This window comes from Monodelphis domestica, chromosome 7, assembly GCF_027887165.1.
Source record: "Monodelphis domestica isolate mMonDom1 chromosome 7, mMonDom1.pri, whole genome shotgun sequence".
Taxonomy (NCBI): domain Eukaryota; kingdom Metazoa; phylum Chordata; class Mammalia; order Didelphimorphia; family Didelphidae; genus Monodelphis; species Monodelphis domestica.
In genome coordinates, this window is record NC_077233.1 from 127,852,755 (window position 1) to 127,868,281 (window position 15,527).

The 15,527-nt window shown below is 34.5% G+C and overlaps 1 protein-coding gene across 8 annotated transcripts in view; it reads right to left on the reverse strand.

Moving 5' to 3' along the window:
* Positions 1-8,405: 8,405 nt before the first annotated feature.
* JAK2 (Janus kinase 2) overlaps positions 8,406-15,527 on the reverse strand; it is a 125,604-nt gene continuing 118,482 nt past the window's right edge. For all 8 annotated transcript variants that reach the window (XM_007499538.2, XM_056805448.1, XM_056805449.1 and 5 more), the window contains 3 exons: positions 12,408-12,525; positions 11,779-11,892; positions 8,406-11,507 (listed from right to left, as the gene is read on the reverse strand). In XM_007499538.2, the coding sequence (XP_007499600.1) occupies positions 11,400-11,507; positions 11,779-11,892; positions 12,408-12,525 (340 nt within the window). In that variant the 3' untranslated portion in view covers positions 8,406-11,399. The remainder of the gene's footprint in view (positions 11,508-11,778; positions 11,893-12,407; positions 12,526-15,527) is intronic.

Genomic DNA, 15,527 nt, shown 5'->3' on the forward strand with positions numbered 1-15,527 from the left:
TATAGAAGTGTGATTAGTCATTGTATTGATTAGAGTTCTTAAGTCTTTCAAAGTTTTTGCTTTAACAATGCTATTACTGTATAAATTATTCCTCTGGTTCTATTTACTTTATTCTGTATCAGTTCATACTAGTCTTTGAAGGTTTCTCTAAAACCTTCCCCTTTATCATTTCTTACAGGACAATAGCATCTCATCACATTCATATACCATAACTTGTACAGCCATTCCCTAACCCATGGATACGCCCTCAGGTTCCAATTCTTTGCAAAAGAGCTACTGTAAATATTTTTGTACAAATGGGTCATTTCTTTGGTCTCTTTGTAGTATGGTCTCTACCTATTGTTTCCTAGACTAAATTCTGTTCAGTTTTCCCAACATTAAAAAAAAAATCAAAATAGTGAGTTCATCCTTACTTTAGTGGGATGGTGGTGGTAGTTCTAAATATTGGACATATTGTCAGATATAACTGATGAATTGATTAATTTTACTAAATTATTTTTCTCCCTCTTTTTATTATTTAAAGGAGATAGCTCACTAAGTAGAAGAGTGGGGAATAGGGAGTGACATCAAAGTAAAAAACCAAATGTTACAAAAAGATATCAAAAATTTTAAAACTCAGAAAGGAAAAAGAACCATCAAGTGTTAATACCTTTAATTTACAGATGAAGAAATTGAAAAGTGGAGTTAAATAATTTGTCTAGGATCATGCAGGTAATGATAAATCACAAATAAATAATGATAAATAGCAAAGCTGGAATTCAAATTCAGCTCCTCAAATTACAAGTTTTATGCTCTTTTCATCATACCTCCAGTAAGCATTAAAGATCTTTTAAATGATTCTTTAAAAATACATGCTAACAATATGAATAAGTAACATAATTGAGTGTTTTCTCTCCCAATGCCACTCATCACAGTCCTTCACCCCATAGTTAATGGGAATGATAAGGGAGAAATATTTTACACTTGTAATACCACATTAGTCTCTTTGTGTTCCCTTTCCTTGTAGAGGTGAATCAGTTTTTCCCCTGAACCTCATCTCTACTGTAAGTAGTTTTCCCCTGGAGACCACTCACAGGATTATTGGATTTAGGAGTGAAAGTGACCTTAGAGTTCAACTCATCCAATCAGATAAAGAAAATGATGCTTGGAGAGGGGAGATGATTTTCTCAATGGTAATGGTACTAAAATTGGACTCCAAGTCTTATTTATCTAAATGGTGAAGATTTTGTTACCACTGTGTGAATGGGGAATCATATTGTATTATCATTAGATTCAAAACGCCCTCCAGAGAACCCCTTTAATTCTAGTGCCTTTTGACTCTTGATAATTTCCAATTTATCCATTGTATAACCCATTTGTATATAATTGATCTAATGTTGTCTCCACCTTTAGATTGTAAGCTCCTAGAGGGCAAGGTATTTCTCTTTTATATGAATCTCTCTCACTCAGCACAGTGCCTGGAATATAGCAGGCACTTAATAAATGCTTATTGACTGACAGATATGGTCAGAAGTAGTAATTTTAAAAAATAACATTCATACAGCATTTGAAGTTTGCAAAGTGTTTATACACATCTCATTTGATCTTCACAACAAACTAGGGAGTAGGTGCTATTACTATCTTCCTTAAAATTATTTTTTCATTTGAAAAAAATTATTCAATTAATTTAGAATATTTTTCTATGGTTATATGATTCATGTTCTTATCCTTCCCTCCTCTCCCACCTTCATAGTGGATGAGCAATTCCACTGAGTTTTATATGTGTCATTGATCAAGAACTATTTCCATATTATTAATATTTGCACTAGGGTGATCGTTTAGAGTCTACATCCCCAATCATATCCCCATCGAACCATGTGATCAAACAGTTGTTTTTCTTCTTTGTTTCTGCTCCCAAAGTTCTTTCTTTGGATGTGGATAACATTCTATCTCATAAGTCCCTCAGAATAGTCCTGGATCATTGCATTGCTGCTAGTAGAGAAGTCCATTACATTGACTGTGCCACAGTGTATCAATCAGTCTCTGTGTACAATGTTCTCCTGGTTCTGCTCCTTTCACTCTGCGTCAGTTCCTGGAGGTTGTTTCAGTTCACATGGAATTCCTCCAGTTCATTATTCCTTTGAGCACAATAGTATTCCATCACCAACATATACCACAATTTGTTCAGACATTCCCCAAATGAAGGGCAGCCCCTCATTTCCCAACTATCTTCATTTTACATGTGAATAAGTGGAACCTTAGAGAGGTTGATTTGGTCCCTGTCAGACATCTAGTATCTAAAACAGGATCAGAACCCAGATGTTTCTTACTCTAAGCTCAGGGCTCTCTACAGTGGTACTTTGTGTCTCCAAAAGAAATTATTATAAAGCTTCTCAGTACTGGTTGTTTCATAAAATATGAAATTATTTGTCCCCAATACCAATACTCCTATTTCAGTCTCATTTTATCAGGTCCCTAACATATTTTAATTTATTGCATGGTAGTGGTTACCTCTTGAAATTTTAAAAAATAAAATCAGAGGGAGTTATAGTTTTAAAATTTAACTCTGTTTTCACTGACCCCAGCAGTTAACAGGGTGGTTGTGGCTGCCTCACTTTCTACCAGCAAAAGAGTAAGTGTAAGAATCTAAGCCTAGAGGGACTCATATACTAGAACAGAATGGCTTTCATCAGTGACTTTTCATTGCCTCCAAATCCCTGCAAAGCATTTGGTTTTATAAACCAATGAAAATTAGCTATGGGAAAGTCAATTCTTTGGCTTTTCCCATAGGTAACTTTCATTGGTTTATAAAGTCAAATGTCTTTTAGGGATTAGAAAGCAATATAATTAGAAAGCAATATACTGAGAGATTCGCTTTCCATTCTCATGAGTTTGTGGTCATTTTGAAATGAGAAACTCTTAAAGGACAATGAAGAGGTAGGGATGAGCCAGCCTGAACCAGCGTAAGAGACGGTGTGAAAGGAAAGAAGATGGTAAAGTACACTTCTGAAACCTGGAGGTCAGTGAAGTATATTGGAAGGAATGTGATATGATACATTTTAAATGGGGAATTCCAGAGGGAAAGTAGGGAAAGGAAATGTCCTTGAAGGAAGGTATGTTATGAAAAGAAGAATGGCAGTCACATAGTAAGAATAAAGGGTAATGGAAAGACAGCCTCCATCCTCCATTAGGAATGGAAAGAGAATTCAAGAAAGGTCCCTGATCCCTTCTAGTGGAAACGTATGCAAGGACATGACCAAGAATCAGCAGGATAGGTAGGGTAGACATAGAGGGGTTATGATGACCTGTATCAATGGGGGAAAGACCAGAATATTTATCCCCTGTATTGCATTTTTTTAAAACAACTTTTTAAATTCTGATTGCCAAATTACTTAAGGCATGTATAAAAAAGCATTCAATATACATTTTACACAAAATAAACTAAATTACAGCATAAAACAAGTAACCAGGCAATGGTATTAAAGTCTCTTTTCTAAAACTGGGTAATTGTAAACATTAAAAAAAATTGTGGGACTATTCAAGTAATAGAACAATCACAGTTGTCTTCTGATATGCAGGCTCTTTGGGTTATCTGCCATTCAATATTTTTAAATGGATGTTTCATTATTTGTAGATGCTCATTATTTCCCCAATTAAAACCTATACATTATGTACAACACAGTTTTTGTGGCATTGGCAACCCCATGCCTTCCAAAAGTATATTTCCCATCATATACAATTATAATAAAACAGTGAATACAGTAACATTTCACACTTATTCCTTTACTGAAAACTCAATTCTTTTGAGAGGTTTTGGGAGTGTTGATTCTTGCTGGTTTTGAAATGAAAATGAACCCTTAAGGATTTGGATATTCTCCCAACTTTTTTTTTCTTTCTCCTATCTTCCCAGAAATCCTTTAAGTTTTTAAAAATCAAATTGTCTTAAAATTTATTCCAGCTCCAAAATTAGTACCAAAAACATTTATTTTCTCATCTCTCTTTGGCTCAAAGGATAATAGAAGCTTTCCCACCACTCTTTCCATTCCTAATCCATTATCTTCCATATATGTCATGAGTCCACATAACACTAACAAAGAGTTATTTTTTCCTTTTCAAGCCCATCAATGTTATCTCAATTTCTTCTCTAGATAGAAATGGAATAACTATCAGTCACTGACCTGCTATCATTATGACTTAGAGTGCCACTCTATCCATCAATTTATAGGATCCTGATAGTTTAGAGAAGCAGCTGCCTCTTTTTTCAGGTGAGGAAACAAAAAGAGAGTTAAGAATTCAGAGAAGTTAAGAGACTTGTTTGAGGCCACATAGGTAATAATTTGCAGAAGCTGCCCCACAGCTGCTGACTCTATAATCAACATGCTTTCCAATATATCTCACTATCTGTATTAGAAAGTGAATATATCTTCACCCATCTCATGAAAGAGATTTATGAGACCAGGCTAGAGGAATATGCCCAGCCTAGTCAAGAAAGTCTGATTTCAAATCTAGTTTTAGACATTTATTAGCTATGGGACCCTGGGAAAATTCCTTAACTTGCTTGCCTTAGTTTCCCTATCTGTAAAATGGGGATAATAATAGCACTCACCTCTCAGGATTGTTGTGAAGATCAGTTGAGATTATAATTATTTAGAGTTTAGTACTGTTCCTGGTACTTAGGGTTATGTTAGCTATTAGCATTACTATTATTATTATTATTATTCTCATTTTGATTTAATCTGTCCTTCTGCATATTATCACTCTGGTTATTGGCACCTTAGTTCAGAAATTTATTTTTCAGAGATAGACTGTAATACCTACATTTCTTTTTTTCTTCTCCTAAGTTTTATTGATCTATTTTATTTCTACATGACAAACATTTCCAGATTACCATTATCCCATGAGAACTCTCTTGTAACAAAGTAAAACAACTAAGCAAAACTAACATTATAGTGACTTTATCTGAAAACATTGGCAATATTTCATACCTATTGCTCTCATATCTCTAGAATTTAAAAGAAGCATGAAGTTCTCTCTTACCCCATTGGAGTAAAGGAGAAAAGCAAAGCAAATTCCTTGTAATATGATATGCATAGTCAAGTAAAACAAAACTCTTCTGGAAAACAATAGGGAAGAAAGGCTTTACATTGATAGTGGCATCTGAGTTGAACTTTGAAGGAAAGTAGGGATTCTATGAGGTGGAAATGAGGAGATTGTGCACTCCAAGCATGGAGGGTAGCTGTAGTAAATATTGATACTAGGGGAATTATGGTAATGGGGAAATGTTAGAGAGCTAACACCAGGAAGCAAGCCAGGGAAAAGACTGGATCTTGAGACCCAACTTTGCACTACTTCCTGTTCGTTTTCAACTGTCTTAGAAATGTTCTTCTCACTGATGATAAGCTTGAAGATTTCCCCCAAATAACCAAATTCCACAATCAAATCCTTCAAATTAAAGGTCTTTTATTCTTTTGGATAGAGGAGGTAAGGAGAGGGGAAGGGCAAGAGGAAATTAGGTCTCCCTAAATTTTCTAAGTTTTTTTGAATTGAATTGAATTGAAGATGTCAAGGTATATTCAAATTCAGGAAACAAAGTTATCTTTCCCTAAGAGGAGATATTGACTGCAAGGCTGACAGGTTTCTTCTGGGCTAAAACCCAAATGTCTTTTCTACTCACAGTCCTATGGGTAAGGCAATGGCTAGAGAATAGTCTATCTTCCACTTTCTGGTCAAACAGCCAGAGAAGGAATCCCTCTCAGCCAACTGAAGCTTCGTAACTGCTTTTTCCCCAAGGTTCTAAGGGAACTGCCTCCCGATCTCAGTTGATTGATGTTTCACAAAGTTCTGAGCTCCTTTTCTTTTTGGAGATGCATTTGTCATTGCCCAATATCTTCATTTACATAGATCATCCAAGAACAAGGAGATAGGAGATGGAGTACTACATATGAGGAACAACAAGGCCAGTTTGGCTGGACTGAGGTGCATGTTGGAGTGATCAATGAGCAAAAAACCTGAAAATGCAGTTGGGGGCCAGATTGTGGAGTTGGATATTTGATCCCACAGATAAAAGGGAGGCAGTGGATTTCATTGAATAGAAGAGTGACATATTTAGACCTGCACTTTAGGAAAATCAATTTGGCAGTTTTGTGGGGGATGAAGTACTATAATCAATTAGAAGGCTAACTGGTCCAGGCAAAAGGGGTTGATGATAGTTGCTTTCTAAGTAGAATGGACATAATACAGAGGAGTGAAGTTAGAGTGGAGTAAACACCAGGCTCTGGAATTAGAAGACAATTGGATTTAAATCTCTCTCCCTTAAACTTGCCAGCCACTGTGGCTCTGAATCTTATCGGAAAAAAGGAGATGATAATACCTGGACTTCATCCCTGTCCCCACCCTTCCCAGTTTTGAAGTTTAGTTTTGAAGATAAACTGAAAATGGATATAAAACTTTGGCAAATCTTGAAAATTTCATGTTTTTATCTTTCTTCCCAATGATCTTTTCTTTTTCCCTTTCATGTTGACTTGCATGCATATTATTCTCCCCTCCCCTCCCTTCCTTCATCTTTCCTCTGTCACAGCTATAAGTCCAGTTATTCTAGTAACCTCTTTCTTATAAATGTAAAACAAAATCCTTCTTAACCTAGTTCCTCTTTTCCCTTTGTCATTTAGCTTTTATCTTGTTTTGGAAAGGAAAAAGAAAAACATTCCCTTGCCCCTTCTCTTTCATTTTCACAAGATGACCCAAACTATGTCTGATTAGCATAAGAATAGTGTTAAGGCTATATCCACATAAAGAGTGCCATACATTTTAAAATAAAGTCCAATGACATAATCCAGTTCTAGGGACATTTAGGTGATTTAGTGGACAGAATAGTGACCTGAATTAAAATCCAGGAGATGCTTATTTAGAGTCATTTAGCCATCCCAATTTCCTTATATGTAAATGTGGTCAACTGTGCCTACCTCCCAGGATTGTTGTGATGATAAAATAATAAAATATTTGTAAAGCACCTCATAAATTTTAAGGCTCTATAGAACTGTTATGAACTATGTGCCAGGCATTTGCCTAAGCACTGGGGATACAAAGTAATGTAAAAAATCAGTCCTTGTCTTCAGGGAGCTCAGAACTGAATGTGTTATCAATCTCAAAAGCTCCTTTCAGACTCATTTCCAAGTATCTTTTTGCTTTATCCACCTCTATTTAAACCTACATTCCTCTCAATCTCCAATTTAAAAAAATGAGAAAAAGATCATTTTGGGGGTTTTTATTTAATTATTAGCATTGCATTAATTATTTTCTACTTTTTTTCTAGCAGATACTATATTCTGGCTTCAAAGTGAATTGCTTCTATACTTTCAGTAGTCCCTACCCCTTCACCTTTCTGAAGTAAAAGAGTCTAGATTTGAATGCAGTTCTTGGGTACTAGATACAGAATTCTTTGTAAAATTAGAAACATGGGCATAATGAATGCTGGAGGGGATGTGGCAAAGTTGGGACATTAATGCATTGCTGGTGGACTTGTGAATTGATCCAACCATTTTGGATGGCAATTTGGAACTATGCCCAAAGGGTGATAAAAGAGTGTCTGCCCTTTGATCCAGCCATAGAACTGCTGGATTTGTACCCCAAAGAGATTATAAGGAAAAAAACATGTACAAGAATATTCATAGCTGCACTCTTTGTGGTGGTAAAAAAAAAAGAAAATGAGGGGGTGCCCTTCAATTGGGGAATGGCTGAACAATTTGTGGTATAATATGTTGGTGATGGAATACTATTGTGCTCAAAGGAGTAATAAAGTGGAGGGATTCCATGGAGACTGGAACAACCTCCAGGAAGTGATGCAGAGCGAAAGGAGCAGAACCAGAACATTGTACACAGAGACTAATACACTGTGGCACAATCGAATGTAATGGACTTCTCCATTAGTGGCAATGCAGTGATCCTGAAAAACCTGGAAGGGTTTTGAGAAAGAACACTATCCACATTCAGAGGAAAAATTGTGGGAGTAGAAACACTGAAGAAATACAACTGCTTGATTACATGGGTCAAGGGGATATGACTGGGGATGTAGACTCTAAATGATGGCCCTAGTGCAAACATCAACAACATGGAAATAGGTTCTGATCCAGGACACATGTAAAACCCAGTGGAATTGTGTGTGGGCTACGGGAAAGGGTAGGGGGAGGGTAGGGAAGGAAAGAATGATTCTTGTAACCAAGGAATAATGTTCTAAATTGACTAAATAAAATAATAAAAAAAAAACCATGGACATAAATGAAGACACACATTTTGAAATTTAACAACCAATTTTTTCATATTCATCATACATATTGGAACATATTTATTTGGCAAAAAATATTCCAACACAACGGATTATGGGTAATATGAGTGTTTTATAAATTTACTCTGAAAAACTAGAGGAAGCCTTCATTTTAAAAAATAATTTTAATAGTTTGAACTAAGTTGGGTACAGCAATGTTCAGGAAGATAGTACAGTGATTGGTGTCAGAGAGCTATGGAAGCATTTAATAGATACTTTGATCTATCTATACCTAAACCAGAAGGTGAGTTTCCCCTATTAATAACTATGATTTGCCAACACCCAAGTCAATGAATGAGTTTCCCCACTTCCATGCAGTGGAAAGTCATGTCTATATCACTTACTACATGAATGATGTTTACAACTTTAGGGAACGTGTAGAAGATTAAATTCTGAGAAAACAAATTGCACCAATTAATAAAAATACCTCAAAATGGTACTTTATGGGGAGAAAAGCACAAATGTGCAATTGTAGGGTTTTATAATGAACAATATATTATGAAAATAGCTTTGGAGCATCAGAAAATCTGTAGTTGCGATAAAAAGTTTCCTGTAACTTCATAATAGTTGGTTAGGTATGTAGAGGTAAAGCAAACTTTTATACAGCAAATCATAGAGCTTTTGATAGCATATATAAATAATGTGGAAAAAGTTATTTTCCCAAAGCAAATGGCAACTGAGGAAAGAAATTTGTTTCTCTATTAATGCAAAGATTGTAAGAAGTAAACAAGTAAACTGGAGTATTTACAGAATTGTTGAAAATCTTAACAAGACTTCTAGTTCTGAAGTGCCTTTATTTGAGGGGATTATGTTTGGCATGAACAAGGGTAGAGGTTACTTACCTGTTTCTTGTATACAACCATTAAACAAAAGTTACAAAGTTCTGGGAAACTGTCATTTCTATGCATGGTCAGAATAAAAAAAAAATCATAATACAAATCCTCAATAAAAAACAAAACAAAACATCAACCTGGAGTTTTTCAGTAGGTAAATTGTCTTTCTCTAATACAATAAAGGGTGTTGGCTTGAATTGCACTCCTTTATCTAATACTTAAAATTTAAACATTATAAAAGTTAAAAAAAAAAGCTAGCTAATACCCTTTAAAAAAAGCATAAAACAAAATGTTATAGCATTAGAAGAATCATCATCTCCTCTAGTACCTGAGTTTTAGTATCAGGTACAAAACAAGCATACTGTATTAAAACAAAATAAGGGCTTACCTTTCACTTGAAAATTAGCAGTATGGAAGATTTCATAATTGCATTATGATACAGACATCCCTGAGATTTTTTTAAATAAACAGAAATTATATTCAGCTTTCTCTAAAATATACATTATAAATCTTATTACAAATATAATATTTTGTCCTTTTATATTACTTCTGCATTCAATAGCCTAGCTAAATTTTTTTTAAAGATATGATGGTATTGTGTAATTTAAAAAAAAATAGGAAAAACTATATAGGCTAATTCTTTTATAAATGAAAAATTTAAAAACACCATTTAAGTTTCTGATTTAAGTAAGCTCCAAAGGAGTATTTAGAAAAAAATGATAATGGGGCTTGTTTTGAAGAAAGGTGCGTGGTTAAAAAGAAAAGGCAACTTTTTCAACTAAGAATGTGCTATTATTTTGAGGCAAGATCCTACATGCTTTAAACTTTGTGCAAATGAGCCCAAAATATTATTAAAATGCAATATCTAGAATGCAGTAACCAAAATTTCTTTGAACAGGATATATGAATTGTATCTGTTTTGAAATTTTTTGAATTCAATATATCACAATAAAAATGTATATTCTTAATGTTCTCAAACTGTCTTTTAAAAACTAGAAATAGAAACTGCCTGCTTTCACTATTTTCAATTTACTTTTGTATTGTGTAAGATGAAAATCTCTAACAGATAGGAAATCATCTTACAGTCTAGAAAAAAGAAATTTTACTACCCCTTAAATATAGTCTTCAAGAAATACAAATATATTTAGGAAATAAAAGGTGGACCAAGAATTGAATTTTTCTTGGTTGTCTTCCCAACCCATTCCATAACCTATAAGTAGGTTGATACAATTTCAGGTTAGAAAGCTATTTATGTGTTTGTTTCCTTCACTCATTCAGTTTAAGAGTGTCATATTTCCAAGAGTGAAGGAACATACTGAATAGAATAACTCAGGGGATGAAAATATTCTTATTCTCAAAAAAGTCTTAAAATAAGACTACTATTCAGTGTGAAGAAGCTTCAAGTACATCTTGTTGTTCAATCATGCCAAAAAATACACATAGAGGGAATTCTATTTAATATATGCTTCCACCACAACTGATACAAGAAAACGAAGTAGGAAAATATATTGTGCTATATCTTTGTATGCTTGTTCCATTTCAAAATGTATTCTTAAGCGGGTGGGAAGGGACTGAGGTTATCCTGTACAAGTAAAACTATATGCTTGTTCCCTTTGCCTTGAAAAATATTTACAATACACAAAACAACATGCTAAAAGTGCACACCTGCTTATATTTCTGGCCAATGACAGAGCTGAACAGGCACACAAATAGTTACTTATTAAGTAATCTAAACATCTTATTTTGGTTCTAATGTGAAGCAAACATGTGGAACAACACTGGAAAATTAGAAAACAATGATTGTAAACCTTTGTGTAAAACATTACACAAGAGGCAAAGTTCTTTAAACATTCACTACGGAAATGACCATACAAATATATTCTCTGCATCTTTAACTTTGCAAAAAGAAAAAAAGCATTAAATGTTTTCACCTTTCAAAAATTTAACTGAGTCAAGAAAGAAGTCTTTTTCTTTCTTTTTTTTTGCTTTGTCAAGTGACACTGACTACACCCAGGAATATTTTCACTATCTTGATACAAAGAAAATTCCCTATTAATGGATTTCATTGACATGTTCTCAAGGAGCAAATACACCTTCATGGAGAAAACAAACATTTGATGAAGTCTGCAAGTTTTGATGAGAGGTTTGCAATTGCAAGTTCTAATGAGATATTTGCATTTCTGTTCTGTTCATCACCATGACCAGTGTGAGAATAGTTCTGAAGGGCAAAATTTAATTCTGTAGTATTAAAATGAAGTTCTGTTCTTTCATCCACCCATGTCATCTCTTATCTGATCCACTCGAAGTGCAAGGTCCCTAAAGGCTGGACGTAAGCTTACATTATTGTTCCAACATTCTGTCATGATAGAATAAATCTGGAGAAGAGAGAAGGAATCAGAGATACACATGCACACATAAAAATGTTATTTTTAAAAATGGAATAAGAACTTCAGAAATTAAAGGTATGCTTTATTTATCACTGCTTTGCCTTAGGTCCCTGGTCATATAATTAATTATGCTAACTTTTATCTAAAAGCTCAACTAATTAAATTTTATAGTTTTGAAATTCTTGGGTTAAAGGAGATGGGAAAAGAGATTTTTATTATAAACTAAGGATAATGGATAAAATACTGTTCATTTTATTACCTCATCAGGACATCCATCCGGTCTTGGCAATCTTCCATTATTTTTCAAAAGTTCTATTAGATGGAATACAATCATTTGCCCTTGTTTGTCATTGCCAATCATACGCATAAATTCCTGAAATAAAATGCCAATTTAAATGACAAAATATTGCTTTACAGAGCTAATTTTATGTAGGATTCTTTAATGTCATGACGAATTGGGGAACATAATACATTTTGTTAAGGATCAAAATTACTTATACGCTGAACAAATAAATGTTTCAGATGAAACTGCCAAATCTCCATCACACCATTTCTACATTTCTATAAATACAGTTCATGCAAATTTTTTGGAAGGATAATGAAATAACTTCCCAATTACCTAACATCAAAAAGTTATGCTAGTGTAACATTCCTTACACTGAATGAGCTTTCCAAAAGGGATACTCAAAAAAAGAATAAAATCAATACTTTATGAAATAGCTTTATTGCTATTTTTTTAAGTAGGTATAATGGAACCAAAGAGTTTAGGGCCATCTTGGGGATTATTCAAGGGGATCTACAATGGACTTAAATTACTTAATTATTTCCATCATAATTTTTCTGTTGCCTCTTTAGACAAAAAACAGGTAAAATTAATGACATACTAACCGCTGGTGGGCTTTTGCTTTTCTCAATATATGTGAAAAGTTCATACAGAACTACTCCAAAACTCCATACATCTGAGGCTACAGAGAACTTGCTTTCTGTGAGAGATTCTGGAGCATACCTAGATCATATAGAAATTAGTTAAGACAATACATTAAGTGTTATATGTTAATTCTTGATTATTGATGCAAATGGTTGGCCAAAGGTAAAATAAAATAACTGAAATTGGAATATAATCCAATGAAAACCTGGGTTAGTCTGTTGTTCTAACTACCTTCCTCACATGCAATTACCATATAACTTCAAAACATAAAACTGGCTAGCATAACCAACCATATTCTTAAAATACCCCCATTTTATGTAATTATCTATTTATAAATAGCCTATCTAGGGACTAAAATATGCAGGCACACACACACATCAATCAAGAATCTATTATTATTGGGGCAGCTAGCTGGTTCAGTTGGTAGAGATGGAAGATCTTTGGTACAAATCTGGCCTCAGACACTTCCTGTGCGACCCTGGGCAAGTCACTTAACCCCAAATGCCTACCCCCTTACCATTCTTATGCCTTAGAACCCATACTTGCATTTTTTCTAATATAGAAGGTTAGGGTTTAAATAAGTGAATAAAAGTTTAAAGAAAAGAATCCAATAGCATTGCTAATACTAATTTAAACCATGTTTTGTCTTTTATAATGGCAAATAGTTTAGATAATGCCCAACTGGAAATATGTATGCAGAAAGTTCACATGAATTTCATGATACTTTACAGAACAAACAAGGAATATTCAGGAAGAAAGAAATAAAATTTCTCATGTTCTCTGTAATGTGACAAAAGGGTATGTCTCCAAAGTTACAATACCATTATACAAGTTTAAAACAAAACAAACAAACAAAAAAACCTGTTCAGTGTAGAAAAAACTTAAATGCAGAGATGTTTTATTACAAAATAGTCAAGAAGAAATAGTTTTGTATAACTATATTAACAAGGCTTATACAAACACTTTAATGCAATGAATTTGAGAGATTATATAGAGAATTCCACTGAGGGACAACTAGCAGATAGCCCATATTCATGATGGCAGTTTTCTGCTAGTGAGACAACCTTTTCATCAATGCAGATCAGCAGCTCCTTTTGGAGAGGTTTGGAGAATTGCTGGGGATGCTAAGAAGCACTGCCACAGTTATAAAACCAAGAGGTGGATCTTAGAAATAGAACCTGAACTGCCTGTTTTTGAGAGCAGCTTTCTCTTTACTATGCCATACTATTTCTGAGACAGTTCTATATAATTAATTCTCCACTAGAATCAAAATAAAAACAATGTTTTTGAATTTTGGCTCTTCTTAATCACCATGTGATCCTGGATTTATCTTTGTAACTCAGTTTTTTCAGCTATGAAATGAAGGATTTGGCTTTATTTTAAGACTTTAAGGTGTCTTTCAACTTAATATTCTAAAATTCTAATCATATAACTATGAGGCCTACCAAAACAAGTGAATGACCACATATAGGTATGTCCATATTTCTGGATTTCCTCACAGTATAAATGAACATACATGAAAATAGGGGTAGCAACATATTTTGAATAATTTTTCATTAGTATAAACCAACTTTCATAACCTACTGACATTTTTTACTCATTTTCCTTAAAACCAATAAAATTTAAATAGCGAAATATAGAAATATAATCTAAGAGGGCAGCTGGGTAGCTCAGCGGATTGAGAGCCAGGCCTAGCGATGGGAGGTCCTAGGTTCAAATCTGACCTCAGACACTTCCCAGTTGTGTGACCCTGGGCAAGTCACTTGACCCCCATTGCCTAGCCCTTACCACTCTTCTGCCTTGGAATCAATACCAAGACAGAAGGTAAGGGTTTAAATTAAAAAAAAAAAAAAGTAAATTCAACTTTTTATTCTCAAACCAACATCCGAACTAGTAAGAAAATAAAAACTTGTAAATGAAATTGAAGTAAATGAACAAACATGGCAGAATTAAAACGTATTTTAAGAATTATCTAAAAATATATGGTCACTAAGTCATTCCCAAAACTTCCCATACCTTTCACCATCAATAAATAGATGCACAAGAATAATGCATTGCTCTTCTGACTTGAAACTAATACACAGTATTGATTCTAAGATGGAAGACAAATTTTGTTTTCTTTTAAAGAGTGGTTGTGCTTTTTTTCTTCTTTTTTTAAACCCTTAGCTTCTTTTTTTGAATCAATACTGGGTATTGATTCCAAGGCAGAAGAGTGGTAAGGGCTAGGCAATGGGGGTCAAGTGACTTGTCCAGGTCACACCACTGGGAAGTGTCTGAGGCCATATTTGAAGCCAGGACCTCCCATCTCTGGGCCTGACTCTCAACCCACTGAGCTACCAAGCTGTCCTGATTGGTTTTGAATGCTCCTTAAGCCAAAGAGCCTTAGGAATGGCAGTGGCCTCCTGGCAGCCATTATTCAGAGGAGTAGCACCTGTGGGAAATTCATTTCCACCCCCAACTGCCATTAATGGGTCAGGCAAGTCATCTAACTAAACGAATAGGTTGGAGGCAGCATGTGCTAAGTGGATCAAACCACTTCCAATGCCATCTTTCCCAAGATGTTGGTGAGAACATCTCAGATGCTTGAATCAAAGAATTCCAGGAATAGCAGCACCCTCTGGATAATAGGCCTTGCTTTCAGGTTGATTCTTCTAGTCATCATTAATGGGAGAATAAACTTTTTGGAGAGGCTGCCTTTCATCCCTGCCTCTCTGGATAACAACTACAAACTGCAGACTAACTGCCATCTATGAGCAGATAAGCCCAATAGCCCCAGGAAGAGCAGTGCTTCTCAGACCATCATCCAAGGACAAAACTCATATGGAGATGCAATCCAGCACCCCCCCCCCCCTTTCTTTCTCCTCCCAGATAGAGTTAAATAAACATACACTGGCTGTCAACCAGAAGCAGGTTTTTGATTAAAATAATTTCATTGGTTACTGGAAAATGGATTCCATTATTCACCTTTATGTATGGGAACACATATATTTTTTAAAACAAAGATCCTATGATTTTATAACATTACTATTAATTTTTTTTTTTAGTAAACCTGTCTCATCACACACACATCCTTTCTCCTG